This window comes from Rhinoderma darwinii, chromosome 5 (assembly GCF_050947455.1).
Source record: "Rhinoderma darwinii isolate aRhiDar2 chromosome 5, aRhiDar2.hap1, whole genome shotgun sequence".
NCBI classification, from domain to species: domain Eukaryota; kingdom Metazoa; phylum Chordata; class Amphibia; order Anura; family Rhinodermatidae; genus Rhinoderma; species Rhinoderma darwinii.
The window spans coordinates 286,626,728-286,654,554 of record NC_134691.1 but is presented as its reverse complement, the minus strand read 5'-3'; the positions used below and the strand labels follow the sequence as shown (position 1 = coordinate 286,654,554).

The window sequence follows — 27,827 nt, the reverse complement described above, 5'->3', positions numbered from 1 at the left end:
TACAATCGCAAACATGCTCTAGGTGTGTGAAAACGCAGTTCTGTGCTATGTCTTCAGATGGTAAATGTCAAATCACAATAACTGCACAAAACGTATAACAATCCGTCTCCTGTGACTGTCTGCTATGTGCTGTAATCTCTGGTGAGGGTCACGTGATCTTCTCTGTGTTATTGCAGATTATTGGATTTCTTGGACACTTTGTGGTAGCCACAGGATGTACAGTATACATGTGAGGTACAAGTCTGGAGGAAGCACAGAGGATGCTCTGCTGGCAGCCGGCAGTCATATATACACATTATTATGACCACCTCCTACTTTTGACGTCATCGGCGCGTAGTCCATGAAGGAAGTGATGTCGTTGGCTGCCTTGGTGGGTATATAAGGTGTGTGATAGGCTGTCTGAACACATATCACTCGTTGCCATGGGTGAAAGGGGCAATTTATTAGTTGCAAAAAGGGATGATTATTGCCTTTGGGGCCAAGGGTGGCAGTATTTCTTAAACAGCGCAGTTTGTGAATTGTTCGCGAGCTGCTGTGGTGAAAGCGTATCATAAGTGGACAAATGGCACCATTGGAAATACCCAACGTGGAAACTGCAGATTACCACGTGCCAATGATGTGAAATAAATGTCTGCTACGAAGGTGCACGGGGGCCGAATGCCACGCTACAGTGGAGCAGATCACTAAAAATTAACCAGGGGGCTACCTGATGTGTGTCTAAAACTACAGTTCAGCTAACCCTACTGCGTAGGGCGCTCTGAAGCAGACGGATTGTCACTGCTCCTATGCTAACAAAGGTGCATCAGAAAAAAAGGCTTCAATTTGCACGGCCGTATCGGAGTTGGACCACCAATGATTGACAAAGGGTTGCCTTCTCCGTTGCGTCACGTTTTCTGCTTCATCTAATGGATGGACGTTAGCGTGTCAGGCAAGCAACATCAGAGAAGAAACACCCTGCAACCACTGCTGGAAGAACTTCACTTGCCCCCTAATTGGTCAGACTTGATCCCAATTGCACATCTGTGGGACCACCTCGATCAGCAAATGTGGTATGCACTGCAGTCCGCATGGCTCCAGATACCTGAGACCACCTTATTGAGTCACTCCCTGCCCATCTAGCTGCTGTTCGTGCTGCTTCGTTATTTGGGGGAGGAGATGGGGTGCAGTCATTATGTAACAATTGTGGCACCCAGCCAGCAAACATGCGACACATTTATTAAGAACTGCTCGCTACTTAATAAATTTGTCACCTCTTACTCCAGCGAATTGTTTATTAGGACTGGCGTAAAAGCACATAAAACAATAAGAGCATGCGGCACGCTAAGTCTCCTGTCCGACCCTGGGTTTACCCTTGTGGCTTGTTTCATTTTTGCTTTGACTTATTCTGTTCACATGATCTTCTGCCCTGCTCCCTGAATGACTGGTTTCATGCTTCAAGAAAGGTAGTGCGCTATACGTATGTTCAGTGTGTGAGGTAAAACAGCTTTACAATTACATAAACTCGCTATTTCTGAATGAAAGCATTGGTATAAGTTATAGTAATGTGTCCCTGAGTAAATAGCAAGTTGGGGAAAAAAAGTTTCATTTTTTAATTTTTTTTGGTGCATGCCTAATAAAACTTCCATTTTCCACATCTATGGTTACTTGCAAATGCTCATTACGTTTTATTTTAAAAAGGTCCTGTTCAAACAGTTTTTTTCCTCCGCAAAAAAACCTGCCCATATTTTCACCTGCCCACGCTTTTAGGCTTTTTTCTCCCTCCCATTGATTTCAATAGGGTGGGATATTTGACATTTTGTGCTGCTGATTCCTACACCACGTTCCAAATCATTATGCAAATGTTATTTTTCACTGATTTTCCTAAATAGTCGATGCAAATGACAGTCAGTATAATCTTCAAGCCGTCAACCATTGGAGTATAATGCAAATTTTATTGATCAAATCTCCTAATAACAGATTTTTTTTTAGTAGTAAAAAAACTCAAAATGCACCGTTTCTAATTATTATGCACAACAGAGATCAAAACATTTTAAAGGTTGTAAAGAGAACTAAAATGATAATTTGTTGAATTTGCAGCATCAAGAGGTCATATTTACAGAAATCAAAAGCTCTTTCAATCAAAAAAACAAAAACGTAACAGGCCAAGTTACATGTTAACATAGGACCCCTTCTTTGATGTCACCTTCACAATTCTTGCATCCATTGAATTTGTGAGTATTTGGACAGTTTCTGCTTGAATATCTTTGCAGGATGTCAAAATAGCCTCCCAGAGCTTCTGTTTTGATGTGAACTGCCTCCCACCCTCATAGATATTTTGCTTGAGGATGCTCCAAAGGTTCTCAATAGGGTTGAGGTCAGGGGAACATGGGGGCCACACCATGAGTTTCTCTCCTTTTATGCCCATAGCAGCCAATGACACAGAGGTATTCTTATTCTTTGCAGCATGAGATGGTGCATTGTCATGCATGAAGATAATTTTGCTATGGAAGGCACAGTTCTTCTTTTTGTACCACGGAAGTGGTTAGTCATAAACTCTATGTATTTTGCAGAGGTCATTTTCACACAGTCAGGGACCCTAAAGGGGCCTACCAGATCTCTCCCCATGATTCCAGCCCAAAACATGGCTCTGCCACCTCCTTGCTGACATCGCAGCCTTGTTGGGACATGGTGGCCATTCACCAACCAGCCACTACTCTATCCATCTGGACCATCCAGGGTTGCACGGCACTCATCAGTAAACAACACGGTTTGAAAATTAGTCTTCATGTATTTCTGAGCCCACTGCAACCGTTTCTGCTTGTGAGCATTGTTTAGGGGTGGCCGAATCATAGCTTTATGCAAACCTCTGGAGGATCCTACACCTTGAGATTCGCGGGACTCCAGAGGCACGAGCAGCTTCAATTACCGGTTTGCTGCTTTACAATGACATTTTAGCAGCTGCTCTCCTAATCCTATTAATTTGTCTGGCAGAAACCTTCCTCATTATGCCTTTATCTGAACAAACCAGTCTGTGCTCTGAATCAGCCACAAATCTTTTCACAGTACGATGATCACGCCTAAGTGTTCTTGAAATAGCCAATGTTTTCATACCTTGTCCAAGGTATTGCATAATTTCACGCTTTTCGGCAGCATTGAGATCCTTTTTCTTTTCCATATTGCTTGAAACCAGTGGCCTGCTTAATAATGTGGAACGTCCTTAAGTAGTTTTCCTTTGATTGGGCACACCTGGCAAACTAATTATCACAGGTGTCCGAGATTGATTACAACGATCCAAAGAGCCCTAAGACACAATACCATCCATGAGTTTAATTGCAAAACTAATAATTAAATGTTTATGACACGTAAATTCAATGTGCATAATAATTTAGAACACCGTGTATATACACGTCAAAAAAGCTCAGTGTGAACTGGGCCTAAGACTACAGAAACAAAATGTTACTCAAGTTTGTTTTACTAGTAAAGACAAAATGGTTTATACTTTTATTTGATGCAAAGTTTGAGCAGTTTATGAAAGTGACAGACATGGCATACATTATGCTCCATTTAAACGTTGGGTCTAGTGTATGAATTAGCGCATTACTATTGCACATAATTCCCTGAAAATTCATACAAGCTTAAAAAGTAGTTTATTTATCCCACAGACTTATTCTCAAGTGCCCAATGTGGGCTATGCAGCAGAGGCAGAGATGCACATAGCGTTGTCCTAATTCAGAGTGACAGAAGGGTTATTGTATTTAAGTCATGTTTCTTATTAGAATGGTTACCAGACCAGCATGGCAAAGTCTGTGACTATCTAAAGTTGGTATTAATGTTCATGGAAATCCACTGTGTGTTAGGTCCCATGCACACGACCGTGCCTGTAAATCACTGTTAGTGATTAGGGGCACGGCTGAGAGTCACCCACATTTGCGGGCTGTGCTCCCATTATAAAGTATGGGAGCACAGTCTGTAAAATAAAGAAAATAACACTATTTTCTTTTTTGATGGAAGCTTTCCACGGCACGGACACCTTCCCGTAAATATACAGGAAGAGGTCACTCGGGAATAGAAATGCACGGGTCTGTAATTGCGGACGAAATCTACTGTGGTGTGCATGGGGCCTTAGTGTCCAGTGCAAGCTCTACTACCACGCATGCCGTGTTTGAAGCAGACAATTCAGAGCTTTGTATAAAAAGAAACAGAGCTTCAACCACTAAAGCCCAATTCACATCCAAGTTGGTGTTTTCATTGCTCTGCTACGTCAGAGGAGCAGAACGAAAATCCCAGAAGCGCCAGTTCTGTTGCATGACGGACACCATCGGTGCTCAACAGAACGCATTGATATTAATGGATTCAGTTGGTTTTCGATTATGGGGTCAGTCTTATTACTGGAAACAATAGCAGAGCATGCTGCGCTGTTTCCAGTATTTTCGGACAGAACTGTGACAAGGCCCCTCCCAATGTGGATGTGAACAGGCCCTAAGATTATTAGGAAATGTATTCTATAACCATTACCATGCATCTGGAGCAGTATACTCATTGTGACAGGTGCACTTTAAAGCTCATCGTGTACATATGTAAATTCTCTGGCAGAAATATATCCATCACGGTCTTCGTCCTCTTTGTCAAATATGCTCTCAACGAGGACATCATGGTGGCTTTCATTCACAGTGCTTCCATGCTTCTCAAACTCTGCTTTAAGGTAAGCCCTAACCTGTAAATTCAAGAACAGACAGACATCATAAACTTAAAAAGTATTTTCTAAGACTTTAACCCCTTAACGACCAAGGACGAAAATGAACGTCATGGTCGGCTGCTAGTTCCCGCACCATGACGTTCATTTTCGTCCGCATTTCAAACTGTCACTCTGTGTATACACAGAGTGACAGACCCGCGCTGACAGTTGTCCCCGACAGCTGAGACATCAGTCTTGCCAGACAGCGGACCATCGCCGCTGATTTCAGCAGTTAACCCCTTAAGTGCGGCGACGAATTGCCGTCGCCGCATTTAAGTGGTTTGAAGCACATCAGCAGCCCCCACGAAGTGATCGTGGGGGCTAGCGATGCTTGTCACGGCAATCGGAGGTCAGATAATGACCTCCGGGTTGCCATGTACGGAAGCCTCGGAGGAACAGCCTCCGGCCGTTCCTCCTCTGCTTCCTGTCAGTGTGACAGTCACGTCACAATGACAGTTAGAGTACATTACACTACGTGTGTAGTGTAATGTACTCTAGCAGCGATCAAAGCTGCAAGACTAAGTGTCCCCTAGTGGGACAAGTAAAAAAAAAAGTTAAAAAAAGTAATAAAAATGTTTTAAAAAAAGTGTAAAAATAAAAGTTATAAGTTCTATAAACACTAAATGCTTTTTTTCCTATAATAAGACTTTTATTATAGAAAAAAAATGAACACGTTAAAAAAGTACACATATCTGGTATCAACGTGTTCGTAACGAACCCAACTATAAAACTATAATGTTATTTTTCCCGCACGATGAACACCCCAAAAAAAAAATCAATAAAAAACTACGACAGAATCGCAATTTTTTGGGTCACCACCGCTCCCTAAATAAAGAATAAAAAGTGATCAAAAAGTCGCATGTACCCGAAAATAGTACCAATAAAAACTTCTATCCGTCCCGCAAAAAACAAGCCCTTACACAGCTTTTTTGACTAAAAAATTAAAAAATTATGGCTCTCAGAATATGGGGACACAGAATTATTTTTTTTATAAATAAGTCAAAAAAGGACCAAACCTATATACATATGGTATCGCCGTAATCGTACCAACCCGCAGAATAAAGTAAAAATGTCATTTATAGCGTACGGTGAGCGCCGCAAAAAAAACCCCTAAAAAACGGTGTCAGAATTCCTGTTTTTTGCTCAGGATTGCAAAAAAATTGAATAAAAAGTGATCAAAAAAAAAAAAAAAAAAAAAAAAAAAAAAAAATCGCATGTACCCCAAAATGGTACCAATGAAAACTACAGATTGTCCCGCCACAAATAAGCCTTCACACCACTCTATTGATGGAAAAATAAAAAAAAGTTATGGCTCTTGGAAAGCGGGGAGTGAAAATCTAAAATATGAAAGCAAAAAATTTATCAGTCCTGAAAGGGTTAATTCATTTCTAATGAAAAAACGTATGACCACATGTGGGGTATTTCCGTACTCGGGAGACATTGCTTTATAAAAAAAATGGTTGTTTTTTCCTCCTTTTATCCCTTGTGAAAATGAGAAAATGCAACATTTTAGTGGAAAAAATGTTGATATTAATTTTCGCGCCCTAATTCTAATAAACTCTGCAAAAGACCCGTGGGGTCTAAATGCTCACTATACCCCCTAGAAAAATTCCTTGAAGGTTTTTCCAAAATGGGGTCACTTTTGGTGGGTTTCCACTGTTTTGGTCCCTCCAGTGCATTGCAAATGCGACATGGCACCGAAAACCATTCCAGCAAAATCATAAATCCAAATGGCGCTCCTTCCCTTCTGAGCCCTGCTGTGGGTCCAAACAGAAGTTTATTACCACATATGGGGTATTGTCGTAATCGGGAGACATTGCTTTACAAATGTTGGGGTGCATTTTCTTTGTTATTCCTTGTAAATAATAAAAATTTCTATGTTGTTTCAGAAAAAAAAGTACATTTTAATTCTTACAGACTAATTTCAATATATTTAGCGAAAAACCTGTGTGGTCAAAATGCTAACTATACCCCTAGATAAATACCTTAAGGGGTCTAGTTTTCGAAATGGGGTCGTTTATGGGGAGTTTCTATCATTCTGGCAGCTCAAAGCTTCTCCAAATGTACATTGGGGCCTAAAACATTTTCAAGCAAAATATGAGTCCTGAAAGCCTCCGGGTGTTCCCTTCCTTTGGGGCCCTGCCGTGTGTCCAAACAACGCATTAGGGCCACAATGTGGGTATTTTTGAAAACAGGAGAAAGAGGGTGATAGATTTTGGGGTGTGTTTCTTCATTTTCATGGTCGCTTTACAAAGAAATCGGTCTTCAAACAAATACTTTTATGAAAAAAGTGAAATTATTTTTTTTTTTCACCTGATATGCATTAAATTTAGCAAAGAACTGTGTGGTCAAAATAATGACTATACCCCTAAATAAATACCTTATGGGGTCTAGTTTTCTAAATGGGGTCGTTTATGGGGAGTTTCTATCGTTCTGGCAGCTCAAAGCCTCTCCAAATGTACAGTGGGGCCTAAAACATTTTCAAGCAAAATATGAGTCCTGAAAGCCTCCGGGTGCTCCCTTCCTTTTGGGTCCTGCCGTGTGTCCAGGCAGCGCATTAGGGCCACAATGTTGGTATTTTTGAAAACAGGAGAAACAGGGTGATAGATTTTGTGGTGTGTTTCTTCATTCTCATTGTCGCTTTACAAAGAAATTGGTCTTCAAACTGATACTTTTATGAAAAAAAGCAAAATTATTTTTTTTTTCACCTGCTATGTATTAAATTTAGCAAAAAACTGTGGGGTCAAAATACTTACTATACCCTTAGGTAAATACCTTAAGGGGTCTAGTTTTCGAAATGGGGTCATTTGTGGGGGTTTCCACCATTCTGACACCTATGAGCCTCTGAAAACCTGGCTTGGTGCAGGAAAACAAAATGTACTTCAAAATTTATAAAATTATTATTCAATTTGTAAGTCCTGTAAATTGCTGAAAATTTATTTTATTTTTTCAAAAGTGCTGCCAAAATGGAGTAAAGAGATAGAAATATATATTTAATTAAAAAAATTGTACAGTATGTGTGTACATATGTGACATATTGCAGTTAAAAATAGGGGAAAATGGTAATTTTTACAAAATTTCTTCCATTTTTCTATTTTTTAATTAATTTCCACAAATCGTATCAGTCTACTTTTACCACTAAAATAAAGTACAACATGTGACGAAAAAACAATGTCCGAATTACTTGGATATTCAAAACTTTCACAGAGTTATTCTCTGATAAAGTCAGACATACCAGATTTGACAAATCTGGCTTGGTCATTAAGGTACAAACATGCCCGGTCATTAAGGGGTTAAACAATTCCTTAACGTATAGATACCAGGTTGGTCATCATAACAGAACAACCTAATATTTGGAAAAAGGCAGCTCAAATATTCCGACCTTATGAGTAAATTCTTATTACAACAGTTAGTGTAGCTAAACGTTTAACAAACTTCTGATGTGTCATAGTGATATGTCAGAAGTTTTGATTGGTGGGGGTCCGAGCACTGAGACCCCACCAATCGCTAAAACAAAGCTGCAGAAGTGCTCGTGTGAGTGTTCAGCTGCTTTGTTTCTGTGCGGCTTTTTCCGGAAAGCCGATGTAGCGGAGTACGAGCTCATAGACTTTCTATTGAGTCAGTACTCAGATACATTCATTTCTGAAAAAAGCCGAGACAGACACGAAGCGGCTAAGGCTGGGTTCACACGACCTATTTTCAGACGTAAACGAGGCGTATTATGCCTCGATTTACACCTGAAAATACGGCTCCAATACGTCGGCAAACATCTGCCCATTCATTTGAATGGGTTTGCCGACGTACTGTGCCTACAACCTGTAATTTACGCGTCGTCGTTTGACAGCTGTCAAAAGACGACGCGTAAAATTACAGCCTCGTCAAAAGAAGTGCAGGACACTTCTTGGGACGTTTTTGGAGCCGTTTTCTCATAGACTATTGAAACCCGCTCCAAAAACGGCCGAAAAAACGCAGCGAAAAACGTCTGAAAATACGGAGCTGTTTTCAAGGGAAAACAGCACCTGATTTTCAGACGTTTTTGGCTCAGCGTGTGAACATACCCTAAGTGCTCACACGAGCACTTCTGCAGCTTTGTTTTAGCGATTGGTGGGGGTCTCAGTGCTTGGACCCCCACCAATCTAAACTTCTGACATGTCAGAAGTTTGTTAAACGTTTAGCTACACTTTAAAAAGGGACATTAAAAACATACAAGATGCACAAGAATATTCCAGCAGATTCTCCTTTATCGCCTCCTTTCCTTTGATCCTATTTGGCCTCATTTCTCCATATTAATGCAATTGATCAAGAATTGTCCCAGATCAGCAATCCCCTCCCAACTTCACAATCCTGTGCTTGGCTATAAGGGTATGTGCACACACAAAATCAAGAACATCTGAAAATACAGAGCCGTTTTCAAGGGAAACCAGCACCTGATTTTCAGACGTATAACCCCTTCCCGCACCTTGGCGTAAATGCACGTCCAGGTGAGCAGTAACTTCGCGCACCTGGGCGTGCAGTTACGTCCGCGCTTTAACAGTTAACCGCCGCGCGGCGCTACACCGCAGCGGCGGTTAACTGTGCAGGGCGTCTGCCCTGCTCTCCCCGTTGCCGATCAGCGGCCTGTCGCCACTGAAATCGGCAATTAACCCCTTCGATGCGGTGGTCGATTGCGATCACCACATCGAAGAGGTTTACAGCGGATCGGCAGCCCCCCACATGTATTTGCGGGTGCTGGCGATCCTTATCATGGCAACCAGAGGCCAGACAATGACCTCCGGGTTGCCATGTACGGAAGCCTAGGAGGAGCAGCCTCCAGCCGGTCCTCCGATGCTTCCTGTCAGTGTGACTGTCACGTCACAATGACAGTTAGAACACATTACACTACGTGTGTAGTGTAATGTGTTCCAGCAGCGATCAAAGCTGCAAGTCTAAGTGTCCTTTGGTGGGACAAGTAAAAAAAGATAATAAAAATGTTTTTAAAAAGTGTAAAAATAAAAAAAAGTTATAAGTGACAAAGAATGCTTTTTTTCCTATAATAAGTCTTTTATTATAGGAAAAAAATGAACACGTAAAAAAAAGTACACATATTTGGTATCACCGCGTTCGTAACGACCCCAACTATAAAACTGTAATATTATTTTTCCTGCAGTGTGAACACCGCGAAAACAATAAATGAAAAAAACAGTGCCCAAATCAATTTTTTGGTTACCAACCCTCCCAAAATATACAATAAAAAGTGATCAAAAAGTCGCATGTACGCCAAAATTGTACCGATACAAAACTACATCCCGTCCCGAAAAAGACAAGCCCTTACACCGCTTTTTTGACTGAAAAATAAAAAAAAGTTATGGCTCTCAGAATATGGTAAATAAGTGATTTTATTGCACAAACGCTGCAAAACATAAAAAAAACTATATACATCTGGTATCGCCGTAATCGTATTGACCCGCAGAATAAAGTAAAATGGTCATTTATAGCCCAGGGTGAAGGCCATAAAAAAAACGAATAAAAAAAACATTGTCAGAATTGATGGTTTTTGGTCACCTTGCTTGCCAAAAAATGGAATAAAAAGTGATCAAAAAAATTTCTGGTACCCCAAAATGGTACCAATGAAAACCTACAGATTGTCCCGCAACGAATAAACCCTCACGCAGCTCCGGTGGAGAAAAAATAAAAACAGTTCTGGCTCCCAGAATATGGCGATGCAAAATGTGCAGAGTGTCCAAAAGCAGATAAGATCGGGCGCCATTTATCAGTGCGACACCGGCCACATATCTGCGGATTATTATTTATTTACTGCATTATTATACCCTGATGTACCCTGCACAGATAACATATGCCCCCACATTATAAACTGAAACACCAGTAAAACCCCAAACAGAACAACTACCAAGCTACATCTGCGTCCCAAAAGCCAAATGGCGCTCCCTCCCTTCTGAGCCCTGCAGCGTGCTTAAACACCAGTTTACGTCCACAGATATGGCATCGCCATACCCGGGAGAACCCGGTTAATATTTTATGAGGTATTTGTCTTCAGTGGCACAAACTGGGCATAACAGTGCACTAAAATGGCATATGAGTGGAAAATTTTAATTTTCACTCCGCACCATGCGCTGCGCATTAACCCCTTCGCGCACCACGACATAGCATGTCTTAGTGTGGGGGGTGATGTATGGAGCGTCTCACGTGAAAAATAAAGAATTTAAAATGGCAAAATCGCTGTTTTCTTGGTCACCTTCGCTCTACCTAAAAATGTAATAAAATGTGCTCAAAAAGTTGTATGTACCAAAAAATGGTACCAATAAAAACGACCGGTATGAGGGCTATTTTATTGAGGGATGAGCGCTCTATTGACTGAAAAATAAAAAAGTTGTGGCTCTTGGAACGCGGGGAGGAAAAAACTAAAAAGGGAAAATAAAAAAAATGGATCAGTCCAGAAAGGGTTAATTACTTTCTAATGAAAAACCATTTATGACCACATGTGGGGTATTGCCGTACTCGGAAGAAATTGCTTTACAAATGTTGGGCAGCTTTTACCCCCTTTATCCTTTGTGAAATTGAAAAAATGCAACATTTTAGTGGAAGAAATGTTGATATTCAATTTCGCGGCCTAATTCTAATAAATCCTGCAAAAGACTTGTGGGGTCTAAATGCCCACTATATCCCTAGATAGATTCTTTAAGTGGTTCTAATTTCCACTTTTGGGGGGTTTCCACTGTTTTGGTCCCTCGGGGGCTTTGCAAATGCGACATGGCACCCAAAAACCATTTCAGCTAAATTTGAGCTCCAAAAGCCAAATAGCGCTCCTTCCCTTCTAAGCCTTGCTGTGGGTCCAGAAAGCAGTTTATTACCACATATGGCATATTTCCGTAATCGGGAGAAATTGTTTTACAAATGTTGGGGTGCTTTTTCTCCTTTATTCCTTGTAAAAATTAAAAATGGCTACCTTTTTTCAGGAAAAAAAGTTGATTTTTACCTTTACAGAATAATTCCAATGAATTCAGCAAAACAACCGTGGGGTCAAAATGCTAACTTAACCCCTAGAAAAATTCCTTGATGTGTAGTTTCCAAAATGGGGTCACTTTCCAGGGGTTTCCACTATTTTGTTCCCTCCAGTGCATTTCAAACGCGACACGGCACTGAAAACTATTCCAGCAAAATCAGAATTTCAAAATCCAAATGGTGCTCCTTCCCTTCTAAGTCCTGCTGTGGGTCCAAACAGCAGTTTATTACCACATATGGGGTATTGCTATAATCAGGAGAAATTGCTTTACATATGTTGGGGTGTTTTTTCTCTTTTATTCCTTGAAAAAATTAAAAATTTCTACATTTTTTCAGAAAAAAAAGTAGATTTTCATCTTCACAAACTAATTCAAATAAATTTAGCAAAAAATCTGTGGGTTCAAAATGCTAATTATACCCCTAGATAAATTCCCTGAGGGGTGTAGTTTCCAAAATGAGGTCACTTTTGGGGGTCTTTATTGTTTTGGCCCCACAAGACCTCTTCAAACCGGACATGGTACCTAAAATATATGCTAAAAAAAAAAAAAAAAAAAAAAGGAGGCCCCAAAATCCACTAGGTGCTCCTTTGCTGCTGAGGCCTGTATTTCAGTAAATTAGCGAACTAAGGCCACATGTGGGGTATTTCCAAAAACTGCAGAATCTGGGCAATAAATAATAAGTTAGATTTCTCGGGTAAAACCTTCTGTGGTATAGAAAAAAAATGTATTACAAATGAATTTTGTAAAAAAAAAAAAAAATGAAATTTGTAACTTTCACCTCTACTTTGCTTTAATTCCTGTGAAACGCCTAAAGGGTTAATACACTTTCTGAATGCTGTTTTGAATACTTTGAGGGGTGCAGTTTTCAAAATGGGGTGATTTATGGGGACTTTCTAATATATAAGGCCCTCAAAGCCACTTCAGAACTGAACTGGTGCCTGGAAAAAATAAAAAAAAATAAAAAAAAATAAATAAATAAAAATCGCCTTTTGAAATTTTATTGAAAATATGAGAGATTCCTGCTAAAGTTCTAAGCCTTGTAACGTCCTAGAAAAATAAAAGGATGTTAAAAAAACGATGCCAAACTAAAGTAGACATATGGGAAATGTTAACCAGTAACTATATTGTGTAGTATTACTATCTGTCTTACAAGCAGATACATTTAAATTTCGAAAAATGCTAATTTTTGCACATTTTCTCAAAAATGTGTTTTTTACATATAAATATTGAATTTATCAACCAAATTTTTTCACTAACATAATGTACAATATGTCACGAGAAAACAATCTCAGAATCGCTTGGATAGGTAAAAGCATTCCGGAGTTATTACCACATAAAGTGACACGTCAGATTTGAAAAATCGGCTTCGTCCTGAAGGCCAAAACAGGCTCAGTCCTAAAGGGGTTAAGCCACTCGCGATGTTGGAAAACGAGCCGTAAAAAAACACCGTCGGAACAGAATGCCGTATTTCCCATTGAAATCAATGGACAGATGTTGAGGTGTTCTGCTTCAGTTTTTTTCAGGCGTTTACACCCAGAAATATGCCTGAAAACACTCCTTGTGAACATACCCTAAGCCTAAGGGCTTATTTAGACGAACGTGATATACGTCCGTGCAACGTGCGTGATTTTCACTCGCCTCGCACGGACTTATGTTAGTCTATGGGGCCGTGCAGACTGTCCGTGAGTTTCACGCAGCGTGTCCGCTGCGTAAAACTCACATGTCCGATATTGAAGTCAATGGGTGCGTGAAAATCACAAGCTGCACACGGAAGCACTTCCATGTGACGCGCGTGATTCGCGCAACAGCAGTATAAATGAATGAAAACAGAAAAGCACCACGTGCTTTTCTGTTTACAAACATACAGAGTGTCATAATTATGGCAGCTGCGCGAAAATCCCGCAGCCACGCATCATATGCTGCTGACACACGGAGCTATTACGTACCTTTTGCGCGCGCAAAGCGCTGCATTTTTTGCGCGTGCAAACTGCACACGCTTGTGTAAATCCGGCCTAAGACAACTGGCTGCAGCAGGAGCCTCCCCCCTCTGATGTAGGACACACAAATCATTAAGCCCAAATCCAGGCTGAGATCAGTAGGAATTCAACCCGTGTATTCTCTGCAAGGCATAGGAGAGAATTTTCCTGTACCTCTTTTTTAGACAGTTTCCAGTCATCATTGAGATCCATTTCTTGGAACGACTCATGGGACCTTGGTCCATTACGGATCTCCATAAGGCTGATATCAAAGATTAAAGTACTCTCCGGGGGGACTTTTCCTAGAAAGCAAAAGATTGATAAGAGTAGGTATAAGAAAGGACTAGTGCGTCAAGAGATACTTTATCAAATGCAGTTTCTACATAAGGAGTAAGGAAAACTTTGCCGCAATCAATGATAAGTGTTCTCAAAAATCCAGTTTTTGCCCAGAAAGGAGGTATCCACCCCAAAAGATTCACTTACCTGTTCCCCACCAATCTGGTGATACGCAGGCGCCTTCTGGCAGGTCCTGCAGATGCACTCCGGTTCTGGGCAGCAGATATATCATGAGCAGAGACTTATTTACCATACAGGTTCCTGGTAGGGTTATGACAACCACTGCCTGGAAACAGTGGGGAACAGCTATCAAACATTGATTAGAGTGTGCACCTCCACCCTGGACAAAAGTTGGATTTTCAGCTTTTGCTCGGAGTGCCACTTTAAGGTTGTAATATAGCCAGTCATTAAGGTAAACACAATATCTAGCTAAGGGTTTTGTGGTTTTTAATTTTTTTTCACCTACTTAAAAATATAAAAAATTGTGATAATAGTTGGAACACAGTCATGGTGTAAATACACCAAAAAGAAAGAAACAACTAATTTATATGCTTCTGCCAAGTTCTAGAGACCGTTAGTTCTCAACATCTGCCTGCTCTGTATTTTACCATCATGACAATCATCCCCAATACTACTTATCCACAACACATGCAGAAATGAAGATGTACCCTAAGCCATGTTGTGACAGGTTAACATGCATGAATAATGTGACAGAGCTCAAACCTTACATCTGAAGTCCTCCTGAAAGTAGGAAAAGTTGTGAAACCAAAATTCTAAAATACAAAACAGGTAACCGAAACAGAGCAAGACACCCGCTATAGCTCTAGACACAAGTCCTTCATGGAGTTCTGCAGTAGAGTATAAGTAATCACATATAATAAGAAAATTTGGACTTTGAGCTCTTAGTGGAGACTCTTACCTATAATTTCATACAGTAGGGGGTGATATAGTCAATTAGACTCAGTCTCGCTACTCTCCATTCTCCACCTGTTCGGTGTGTGTACAATTACCGCTCAGTGACAGTTGCTGCTGCTACGGATCGCTGTGTTGATCAAACGTTCAGCTTCTTTGTTTGATCCAGTTGGCATTTGCAGCCCATACACAGGTGAATCATCACCAGTTTGGCCTAAGCAGCACTAAGGAAAAAAAATTGGGGATTTTGGGAGAACGCGAACAGTAGATTGCGTGGAACCATATTAGAAACGTATCCCTTTGGATTTTATAAGACTGACTAGAGAAAATAAACTTGTATAAAAGCATGTCGTATAGTACAATTTCTGTCATTGAATTAGAAACGGTGGGGCCTGGTTTTGCCTTGCCTTCCTCCTCATGGAAGTTTGACCAAGGCCCCACGCACAGGACCGTGCCCGTAATCACGGTCCGTAATTACGGGCACGGCCGACGACCGTCGTCCGGATTTGCAGACCGTGGTTCCATTATAAACTATGGGGGCATGGTCCGTAAAATAAAAATATAGGACACCTATAGGTTTCTACAGCACGGACACCTTCCTGTAAATATACGGGAAGGGGTCATTCGGCCATAGAAACTAATGGGTCCGTAAATCCGGACGATATCTACGGTCGTGTGCATGGGGCCTCACACAGAAATCCGTAGCAAGCAGAACGGAGACTGAGCAGTAATTGTACATACAGAATGGGTGGAAACCGGACAGTGGAAGGTTGGAACCATGAATATTGGAGAGTACCAATCTAATTGACTATATCCTCCCCACTGAATGGAATTATGGGTACAAGTCCACCAAGAGCTCAGAATATAAAACTTTTACATGAAACCACATTCTAACTGGAACCATAGGGACAATTTATGCCGTGCAACAAGCTTACCGGTTTTATTAAAAGGGTGGGGATCCACATGCATTAGTTCTGTGGGGACCAAGAGGTGTTTTCCAAAAGAGCACATTCATGTAAGACCAGACCGCACTTTGGATTAAGTACAACACAAACAGAAGAGGTTAGTATAAGTGAAGACGATACAGTATACATATAGCAGCCAAGAAGACTTATGCATTTGTTGGTTTTACCGATATTTGTGCTCGGCAGAGATTAGGCTATGTTTACACCTGCGCCAGGGGAGCAGAAGGGAAAACCGGAAGAGACTGTTCCGCTGCACCACCGGCGGCCGACGGAACCAGTTGACTTTAATGGGTTACGTCGACTTTTACAAGAAAAAAAAATAAAAAATAGCGCAACATGCTGGGTTATGGTTTCCGGTAATCTCGGCTGGATATGCGAAGGAGGACCATAAGGCTATGTTCCCACACACAGGATACGCTGCAGAAAATCTTCAGCAGAATCTCTAGAAAAACACTGGTAAATCGGTCACAGAAATCCACACCAAACAGTGCGTTTTTCTGCTCATATTGCTGCGTTTATTTCCGCAGCGGTTTTACATGGGGATTTAGTGTTAAACATTGGTTATAGCAAAGTATATGTGCACCTGCAGATGTCCAGCATTTTTTACTGTGTTTCAACATAAATCTGTTGCGGAATTTCTACTCCCCATTGAAGTCTATAGGCCAAACACGCAGCATCTCTGCACAGAACATGCAGCATAAACGGACATACTGCGGAATTGAAAAACGCACCACAGAACACTTTCTGCACGACTTGTGCTTTTTTTTCCCCCACAGCGTGGGCATGAGATTTTCTAAATCTCATTCACGTTGCTGCTACTGTAAATACGGCAGAATTTCCGCACAGAATTACATTGCGGAAATTCCGCAGTGTTTACACTACGTGGAAACCCGGCACAACAGCCTCCAACGCAGATGTGAATGAGGCCTTACTGCCAACATTAATGTGAATATATACTACACAGTGGTATAAAGCAGTAAAACAGTTACAAGTAAACGTGGAACACAAAAGGAGTACAAAAACAAGTGGCCACCTGTTATTTACAGCTAATACCACATTTTAGGCCTTATGCACACAACCGTAAAAACACCCGTTATTGCGGGTCGTAATTACGACCCGCAATAACGGGCTCATATGCTTCTGTTAGCCACAGGTACCTTCCCGTTTTCGCACGGGAAGGTGCCTGTGCCGTTAAAAAAAATAGAACATGTTCTATTTTTCTATTTTACGGGCCGTGCTGCTATACTTTATAATGGCAGCACGGCTCGCAAAATATCCACATTTCAAAGATTGGTGGAATATCACTAGGATATACAGGCAACCACTGTTTAGGGAGCTATAACAAAGCACCACGATGTTAGGAAACGTCATAAAGTAATAAAAAGACCAAAATGTAAAACCTCTCAAATTTATATTAGGAACATTAAAGCAACGCCAGTCAAAAAAAATAAATAATAATTTTCGAAAACTATTAACTGCAAAAATATAGCTAATATACCTGGAAGCCTTCTCCGGCTTGTTCCTACCTTCTGGTCCCCATTGTACAGTATCCAAGATGGCCACCACGGTATGCAGAAAAGGAGCCAAGAACAAGCAGAATGTCACCAGGTAAGTGAACTATATTTTTACAGTTTAGAGGTAATTTTTTTGCTTTTGAATGGAGGGTCACTTTAAAACGTTTCCTTCCTAATCTAGTAGTAAAAGCTCTGGTCCTTTCAGAGCAGAGTCATGGTATGTTCACATGCAGTGGTTTGACGTAATTCGGGCGTTTTACGCCTAAAAAAAATGCCTACAAACATCTGCCCATTGCTTTCAATGGGAATCACGATGTTCTGTTCCCACGAGCCTTTATTTTATGCGTTGCTGTCAAAATACGGCGCGTAAAGTGACGGCTCGTCAAAAGAAGTGCAGGACAATTCTTGGGACGTTTTCCGTTTACAAACATCCGAATGGCGTGTCATAATGATGGCGGCTGCGCGAAAAGCACGCAGCCGCGCCTCATATGATGCTGCCTCACGGAGCAGGTATGTGGCTTTTGCGCAGGCAAAACGCCGCGTGTTTTACGTGCGCAAAAAAGCCACGCACGTCTGAATCAGCCCTTATGCTGCGGATTATCTGCAACTAAATTCATTGCGGAAAATCTGCAGTATTTACAGGTGTTGTACTTGGCGGTTCCCATCACTCCCATAGACTGAATGGCGTAACAGCGCAGATGCTCAACTATTCAATGTCCTCGGCACAGCGTTCTCACGATCACGGGATCGGTGATTGGGAATACCCCTTTAAATCGATATAAAAAGTTGATTAACTTTGCAAATACATTAGTGTACTGTTCGTGAGTTACAGCCTGTATATTACAGTACAGAGCTGCAGTCACAACTCATCAGGCTACAGAGCGGAGATTTACTGGCATTTCTTGCGGTTTTCAGTGTCTGCTCATTGCTTACTCCGGTGATTTGCCATCTTAACACCAGGCAGCGTAATGTGGCGCCAACCGTGGGGCAATACATCAACAATCAGATATTGCTTTACATACATTTCCTAAGAGAACTTCACTTACCAATACGCTCATGTATGAGTGTATGGACCAAAGGGTTAACACAAGAAACACGTTCTCAACCTCTACATAAAACAGCCACTGCTGATCTTATGGTGGACTAGTCGGACGCCCACAACTAGTGCTAGAAAGTAGAGGAGCGGGTTACCTTTTCCTTCTTTTCCATATGCCAGAGAAGGAGGGACAGTGATCTTCCGCTTCTCACCCACACACATGTCTTTCAGGCCTTTGTCCCAGCCTTTTATGACTTCTCGAATACCAAGTGTAAACCACACAGGCTGACCATTGTTCTCCACATACCTGGAAGTTACAAAGTAGGATAAATCTTGTCTTGAGGCAAACCAGTTGAAATAGAGATCACATTAGCCATTTTGTAGTTATTAAAAAAGGAACAAAGTTCAGAGTTTAAAGGATGGATGCCATTAACGTAGCGCTGTGGGCATATGATATATTAACACTACTAGTACGGAATATGGATCTCAAGTCGTTTGATGGGCATTCTATTCAGCAAGCAGAGATGCATACATTGTTCAGCAAACTGCAGAATTTGTGACATGGACAAGCGGCAGCATGTTACAATGATGTCAGCACTCCTACATCCCAGGGCTGAGCAATTAGTTACAAAATAACTGAAATTCGGCGCGGATAACCGACGTAATCTTCGCATTTCGGTTCAGTTATTACATGCAGCCCAGCCTCTGCCGTCAGTAACTGTATTCTACCCAATGAGAATCGCTGATATGTGATTAACATATCAGCGATTCTTATTGGATAGCATACAGTTACTGACGTTTGAGATAGCAATTTCAGGCTTAATGCGACGGCATCGACACTACTCTTCCGCAACGCATGGCTGCCTGGAGTGCAGGGTTCATCATATGAGCTCAGTCAGTTACAGCAGCTGCAGGCTGGTTGCGGAGGCAGATATATAGGCACAAGCAGACCCACCAAATCACCCGGTGGGCCCTGCCTGTGCCAAGAGTGGCCCCCCACACGAGCAGTGCCGTCGCTGCACTATTTACAGTTAGTCTACTAACACTTTGTTTTGGTCAGCCGCCGCTCAGAGAGCATGGGTACCGTCAAGGAAGATGGGGGATCTTCCTTGACGGTCTCCATGCTCTCTGCTGCTGTTGCCGCTCACCCCCTCCCCCAGATGGTCCCCATGCTCTCTGCTGCCGTCGCTGCTCATACCCCCCCCAGTCGGTCCCCATGCTCTCTGCTGCAGTCGCTACTCATACCCCCCCGGTCGGTCCCCATGCTCTCTGCTGCTGTTGCCGCTCACCCCCATCCCCCCGGTCGGTCCCCATGCTCTCTGCTGCTGTTGCCGCTCACCCCCATCCCCCCAGACGGTCTCCATGCTCTCTGCTGCTGTCGCTGCTCATACCCCCCCCCCGGTTGGTCTCCATGCTGTCTGCTGCTGTTGCCGCTCACCCCGTCCCCCCAGACAGTCCCCATGCTCTCTGCTGCCGTCACCGCTCATCCCCGGGTCGGTCCCCATGCTCTCTGCTGCCGTCGCCGCTCATCCCTCCAGTCGGTCCCCATGCTCTCTGCTGCCGTCGCCGCTCATCCCTCCAGTCGGTCCCCATGCTCTCTGCTGCCGTCGCTGCTCATCCCCCCGGCCGGTCCCCATGCTCTCTGCTGCCGTCACTGCTCATCCCCCGGTCGGTCCCCATGCTCTCTGCTGCCGTCGCCGCTCATCCCTCCAGTCGGTCCCCATGCTCTCGGCTGCCGTTGCTGCTCATCCTCCCGGCCGGTCCCCATGCTCTCTGCTGCCATCGCTGCTCATCCCCCCAGCCGGTCCCGATGCTCTCTGCTGCCGTCACCGCTCCTCCCCCCGGTCGGTCCCCATGCTCTCTGCTGCCGTCGCCGCTCATCCCTCCAGTCGGTCCCCATGCTCTCTGCTGCCATCGCTGCTCATCCCCCCGGCCGGTCCCCATGCTCTCTGCTGCCATCGCTGCTCATCCCCGCGGCCGGTCCCGATGCTCTCTGCTGCTGTCACCGCTCCTCCCCCCGGTCGGTCCCCATGCTCTCTGCTGCCGTCGCTGCTCATCCCCCCTGGTTGGCCCCCATGCTCTCTGCTGCCGTCACCGCTCATCCCCCCCCCGGTCGGTCCCCATGCTCTCTGCTGCCGTCACCGCTCATCCCCCCGGTCGGTCCACATGCGCTCTGCTGCCGTCACCGCTCATCCCCCCTGTCGGTCCACATGCTCTCTGCTGCCGTCGCCGCTCATCCCCCCGGTCGGTCCCCATGCTTTCAGCTTTGTTAAACAATGCAGAAATCATGGGGACCATCTGGGGGAAGAGAACATTGTGCACCGAGATGCCTCAGCCAAGTGTTAGCGGAATGGTATATTTCTGTATATAATATACACCCCCTGAGCCTACCTGCTGTATACTAATCTATGCTGTACGTATACCCCCCTGACTCTAAACCTTCTGTATACAGCAGGCTCAGGGGATATATTATATACTGTCGTATACAGCAGACTCATAGTAACAGAACAGTCGCCGGTCTGTATATACTATATTATGCATCTTGCTGATGTATGTCTGCTATATGCACATGTACATACAGGAGTAGGGTGCCGAATGAATTATATATATATATATATATTATACTACACATCTGGAAGCTCAGCAAGTATTGGGGTTTTGACCTTTGAATAGAAGGAATGAGACCTTATTTTAGAAGGCAATGTATGCTTTGATTTCAATTATTCTAAATAGTAAATAACCATAAACATTTAATCTGTGACGTTTCCTTCAAATATTTTACAACCGCATAGATATGCACTCTCTCGTTACAAAAAAATTTCCCAGCTTTAAAGCATAACTAAATGTTTGACAAACTTCTGACATGTCATAGTGATATGTCAAAAAGTTTGGATTGGTGGGGGTCTGAGCACTGAGACCCCCACCGATCACTAGAACGAAGCAGCTGAAGCGCTCGGGTGAGAACATGTGAATATAGCATTATAGATGTGATGGAATCTGACAACTCGTGAGTTCTCGCTGTGGCAAGTCCTGGATTTTTATTCGACAGGTTTTTTTAATTACATTCAACCGGATTATGGGAACGTTTATGCATCAAAAATATACGATCCGATTAATAGTGGAGAACATTGCAATGTTAGGAGTCAGGGTTACATTTACTTACACTGCTAAAAATACAAGAATGGCATCCAATCATTATTAGATAATTAGTAGGAGGAGTTATAAAGGCGGCTGGAGGAACAAACCACGCCCTGCTCAGAGTACTCACGTTGAATGGAACTGCGTTCCATTACTTTCTAGGAACCCCTCAAAATGCACAAGCAACACATCCCCATTCTTGGTCTTCCTCTGGCACAGGAAGGGCTTCTCCAGAACTTTGACCTGCACTTCAGGCTCAGGGATAAGCGCAGCGCCCGCACATGCCAGCAGAGCCGCCACCACCAGCATCATTGTGCCACGACTTACATCAACACCTCCAGCGCCAGCAGACGTGGCACGGCCTTCACTTTCTACCGCTTTTGGGCTATTCAACTATACAGCGCTCCACACTATAGGCTGGAAGAGTGGGTGTGGTTATAGTGGAAATATACCATTGGGCAATGGGATAAGTCAGCTGGTCAAGTTATGAACTATGATTGGTCAAGAACGCTTCCGGGAAGCGACGAATGGGTGGTGACAATGGGAATGTTTGTGCTCTGCTGATGGAGACGTAGAGGGGCGTTTCTTGACGTCTGTACTGTGCAGTGTGAACTGCAGCTGCCGCCGCTTGTTGCTATTCACAACGGAAATGCGCTGCTGGCTGGGCTGCCTGTCACTGCTTGCTCTCTGACCAGCGCTGGGGTAGTGCCAACTTGTGCTAGGGAGCTGGCACGTAATCCCTGGGGAGAGATGCCAGAGTGCGGGCCATGTGAATCTGGTTGTCTCCCCCCCAGCAACATGGAAGGGATCCTATACAAGTGGACGAATTATCTGAGCGGTAAGTAGTCACTGTGCCAGTCATGGCTTTATATGACAGAGGTCATCACATGGCGGCGGCTGCTGCTTCTCCCTATGTGATGGACTTTTATTACCGTATACAAATATTTTCCTCTTTTTTATTTATTCTTGTAACTGATAAACCATAGAATAACTAGCGACCTATATTTCTGTTGTCTGGAATGTTATAGTTTCGATTACTTTATTAAACAGGACGTGTCACCTCTTCTGACTTGTCTATTATAATGAATAATTGTATTCCCCATCAACTAACAATTCTGGATCATCTTTTCTTAGGCCCCGTGCACACGACCGTAAAAAATGTCCATAATTGCGGTTCACAATTACCGACCCATTCACTTCTATTGACTACGGACACCTTCCCATATATAAGATGTCCGTGCCGTACAAGTGTACCGCAAATTATGGACCGTTCTTTTGCCTTTTACGGGCCGAAAATGCGAGTGGCTTTCCACGGCCAGATGTGCCCATAATCGCGGGCCGTGATTACAGGCTCGGCCGTGTGCATGGGGCCTTAGAACTCTGCGTTGTTCCATTAGTCCTAGAAATGTATGAATAATTTGATAACTGGGTGTTACCAGTTGAGGGTGTGTCCAGTGAAGCTGGCCAATCAGTGCTGACAGAGTGAGACTGAAAGGACACACCCTATTGACAAGAGGAATGGTAACACCTGTCAGGCATGGACGCCACAAGACCGCTGAAGGTGGCATCCAGCACTAAAGGCCCTATTACGCCAGCCGATTATGACCCGTGCAGTGAGCGCCGATCAGCGAGACAGCTTGTTGACCTGGTAGACCAATTGTCTCCGGTAATGACAACTTAACGCAAGGCATCAGTACATACGTAAACGAAATATTGTCTTCCTTTGTTACAGCCCTGCCCTCGTTTTTACGAGATACAAAAGACACCCTCACCAGGATCCAGGGGACTAACGTCTCTTCCACTACACTAATAGCCACTATCGATGTTGAGTCACTGTACACCAATATCAATCACGATCTGGGTCTTAGCGCTGTCCGACACTTTTTGAGCACTAAGGGGACTCAGTTTCAGGCACACAATAATTTCACTGTATCTTTATTACAATTTTTACTCACACACAATTACTTTCTTTTTGATAATAAATTCTACCACCAACTTAAAGGCACGGCCATGGGCACTGTTTGTGCACCCACTTACGCAAATTTATTTTTGGGGTGGTGGGAGGACACTTTAATTTTTAACGACGATCTACTCCCCTTCACTTGTCACATTTCTTTTTGGGGTAGATATATAGATGACATACTTATTTTCTGGGAGGGGGACACTGCACTTTTCTCCGACTTCATGGATATCATCAACAACAATCATATTGGGATGAAATTCACTTACACTATACACACAAATGAAATTAACTTCTTGGACTTAAAAATTTCCCTGGATCCTGGTGGGACAGTACAAACTAATCTCTACAGAAAAGAAACTGCAACAAACAGTTTCCTGCATTGGGGAAGCTTCCATCCGCCGGCCCTCAAAAAAGGTATTCCTATCGGACAGTACTTGAGAGCAAAAAGAAACTGCTCTGAAGAAATCACCTTCCAATTAGAATGTGATACATTATATAAAAAGTTCCTCGCGCGTGGATACCCAAAGAAAACCCTGCATAGAGCCTATGCTAGGGCTAGGGCAACATCGAGGGATGATCTACTACATGGAAAAAAGGAGAATGATAAATCCATTCCTGCTGTTAATAAACCATCTTCCCTCACAAGATGCATAGGGAATTTTGATAATTGCTCATATCAAATTAAAAATATCTTAAAGAGACACTGGTCTATTTTATTAGCAGACAGTGACATTTGTGACACAATCTCTGATATTCCCAACATCACTTATAGGAGAGGTAAGAACCTCCGTGAATATCTAACACATAGTCACTATTCGAGACCATTAACTGAACAAACAACGTGGCTTCCGCCCCCAATACAGGGCTCCTTTCCCTGTGGCAGATGCTCCTTCTGCCCTTTGATGCCGACGACCAAAACCTTTTCCAACCCAGTTGATGGGAGGATCTTTACCATAAAACAATTCATTAATTGTCAAAGTAGTGGTATCGTTTATGCTGCACAGTGCCCTTGCCCAAAATTATACGTGGGCAAGACCATTCAACAACTCCGTAGAAGGATCTCGAAGCACAAAAGTACGATCAATATGAAGGAGGACACACCTCTCTCCAAACATATTAGACTTCACCACCAAGGAAACATCAATGCTCTTAAATTTTGGGGCATCACCCAAGTCAAGCTGGGTCCCAGAGCTGGGAATCTTGATAAAAAACTATTGCAAGAAGAAGCAAAATGGATTCATAGGCTCAGATCCCTAAGCCCAAATGGGTTAAATGAAGGATTCACCTTTGCAGCCTTTTTATAATCGCCCTAATCTCTAATGCCACACTTGGTATACACATATGTATATATTGACAGATGTCATCTGGTCATTAAGACCAATGCTTATCTCTATTTGAAAAAAGAGACAATATATCTCTACATTGACTACTCAAGGAGTCTATTAAGTCCATTGGACTAATTGTCCGTCCCTGTCGTCTTCTCCCCTCCTTTCTTTACTTGAACCAATACAGTGAGGCTGAGCCGTATTCCCTGTGGAAGTGACAATGTATAGGTGGACTTGTAATATAGACAATATATGCATTTATTATAATGCGTATCCCATCGGTAGGAGAACTCCCTGCTGATGTATTCACTAAGTGCCTAGACATGCGCTCTAAAACTTCAGAGCACTTAGTTAAATATGATTGCGAATACAGTACCATTGTGTTCCTAATACACTCAGACCCCTATTTCAGATACTGTCCAAGTTATCTCTGGACGTTCCACCAAGCCTGTCCGTGGTCATGTTATCTATAAACGTGATCGGCATCCTGGTAGGTTATTTATATTCTCTTTATAGTGGTCAAACTAGATGGTATATCTCTATTATAGAGATTCATCTAGCGATCTTTATTTCTAAGTGCCTAGACATGCGCACATGCCGCTACCAACCTTGAAAATCGGATAAGATCCTCGGTGCCTCTTGTACGCAGGCGCCAAAACAGTGCAAAATCAGGAGAATTTACTAAGTCCAGCCGTGCTGCTGGTGCCCATGCGCACTTAGCACAGCCCTATTGGTCACACACACGGCTCTCATATTGGCCAACACATGTGTCAATCTCTCACTGTGGAGGCTCGGTCCTTGTACTGAGCTCCGATTGGTTCTTACACAGGTGAACCCTGTGTGAGGATAATCGTAAACTTTTAAAGGGACTGACAATCTACACGCGCGCTCACTAGCCCCGTTTTGATCCCCTGAGGACGCTGTGTTGACAGCGAAACATGTCGGGGGGGCTAAATCTATTATTTTAAAAAGCCTAACCTGCTTGGCAATCTGAGCACGCATACCATATCGTATCCACTATAGTTCGGCAGTCTGCAGCTGCTGACATAAGACTTGGCAACTGAGTATTTTACACTCCGTCTGGCAACACATGCAGACCGAGTGAATACAGAGCGTGTGCTGAAGCAAGATTGGCTACTAATTTTAACCGTTCGTGCTGAGTGTTATGTCCCCATGGACATCTTTAATAGCAAAATAATAAAAGTTATATTTTAACTACACTGTTTAGCAATTGGGAAATTGGTTTTGATGTGCTCTAAGCACATCTTGTTCCTTCTAGCTTGTTGATTGGCGCTCGTTTGCTCTGGTCACAAGGAGCTATGTATGGGGACAATCGCTCATCCCCATACGTTATCATGTCGGCAGCGCGTCTCCCTGCTTACGCACCAAGATGTGCTGCCGACAACAATAATATTTAACTTTTTTAGAACTACACGAACAGCAGATGTGTGTCTGCAGTGAAAGAAGCTGGGTGGGAACGATGAGAAGTGCATGACGTTACTGTTATCTACATTGCAGCCCCGATCACTTGCAATAGGAGATAGGGATTTGAAAATCTGGTGACAGAGCCTCTTTTAGGCTGGGTTCACACGACCTATTTTCAGACGTAAACGAGGCGTATTATGCCTCGTTTTACGTCTGAAAATAGGGCTACAATACGTCAGCAAACATCTGCCCATTCATTTGAATGGGTTTGCCGACGTACTGTGCAGACGACCTGTAATTTACGCTTCGTTGTTTGACAGCTGTCAAACAACGACGCGTAAAAATACAGCCTCGGCAAAAGAAGTGCAGGGCACTTCTTTGGACGTTTTTGGAGCCGTTTTCTCATAGACTCCAATGAAAACAGCTCAAAAAACGGACGTAGAAAACACTGTGAAAAACGTGAGTTGCGCAAAAAAACGTCTGAAAATCAGGTGCTGTTTTCCCTTGAGAACAGCTCCGTATTTTCAGACGTTTTTGGCTCAGCGTGTGAACATACCCTAAGACTTTAGCAGTAGGTCTTTTTAGGGTATGTTCACACGCTGAGAGGCAGTTACGTGTGAAAAGACAGACTGTTAACAGCTGCCTCGTTTCACACGTAAAAGCTCCTCCTCGTAATTTACGAGGCGTCTGAGACGCTCGTAAACCTTGAGCCGTGCTTCATTGATTTCAATGAAGAACGGCTCAAATTACGTGGCAAAGAAGTGCCCTGCACTTCTTTGCCGAGGCAGTAAATTTACGCGTCGTCGTTTGACAGCTGTCAAACGACGACGCGTAAATTACAGGTCGTCTGCACAATACGTCGGCAAACCCATTCAAATGAATGGGCAGATGTTTGCCGACGTATTGCAGCCCTATTTTCAGACATAATACGCCTCGTATACGTCTGAAATTTGGCCGTGTGAACATACCCTAAAAGGGTTGTCCAGGCTGGGGGCTGTTTTCTATACTGATCACCTATCCACAGGATTGTTCATTATTATATGATCGGTTCAGGTCCGACAAACCCGCACCAATCAGCTGTTCGGGCTGCCTCAAGCCATGCAGTGTAGGAATGTCACGATACCAGAATTTGGACTTCGATACCGATACTTTGTGTAGTATTGTGATTTCGATACCAATTCGATACTTTGCCAACAGTAATAAAAATAAAAAAGTTCTTCCATTTTCTGATGTGAGACGCGTGGTGTGATGATGAATTTAACCTCCACGTGCCTCACATTAATAGTAATTAACCCCATTATGTTTCTCTGTCATAATGGGTATGTGTATTTTTTTTTACATTTATTATTACTTTGTTTTTACTTTATTTTTAAACTTTAATGTACTGGCCTATAGCTATATGCCAGTACATTAGCCTGTGTACAGATATTACACAGGCAGTTATTAGAACATACCTAAGTATGCCCTAACAACAGGAAATATGGTCAGATAGCCTTGGGGTCCTTCAATAGACCCTGGGCTTTCT

The 27,827-nt window shown here is 43.0% G+C and overlaps 2 protein-coding genes across 3 annotated transcripts in view; one reads left to right on the top strand and one right to left on the bottom strand.

Annotated features, from left to right (window-relative positions):
• Positions 1-1,993: 1,993 nt before the first annotated feature.
• On the bottom strand, positions 1,994-22,007 carry FKBP14 (FKBP prolyl isomerase 14). Of its 2 annotated transcripts, XM_075827245.1 has the most exons (5): positions 21,720-22,007; positions 18,607-18,758; positions 13,863-13,990; positions 4,495-4,693; positions 1,994-3,280 (listed from the first exon to the last, which is right to left on the bottom strand). In XM_075827245.1, exons 1-4 carry the CDS (start codon positions 21,899-21,901, stop codon positions 4,535-4,537), a joined length of 621 nt encoding a protein of 206 aa, XP_075683360.1. In that variant the 5' UTR covers positions 21,902-22,007; the 3' UTR covers positions 1,994-3,280; positions 4,495-4,534. The 2 variants fall into 2 exon arrangements, with proteins under 2 accessions (XP_075683360.1, XP_075683359.1); XM_075827244.1 differs by lacking the exon at positions 1,994-3,280 and having other exon boundaries at positions 3,309-4,693.
• Positions 22,008-22,241: 234 nt separating this feature from the next.
• The window catches only part of PLEKHA8 (pleckstrin homology domain containing A8), a 46,973-nt gene continuing 41,387 nt past the window's right edge, over positions 22,242-27,827 (top strand). The window contains exon 1 of the mRNA XM_075827243.1: positions 22,242-22,427. Coding sequence (XP_075683358.1) covers positions 22,340-22,427 — 88 coding nt within the window. The 5' untranslated portion in view covers positions 22,242-22,339. The remainder of the gene's footprint in view (positions 22,428-27,827) is intronic.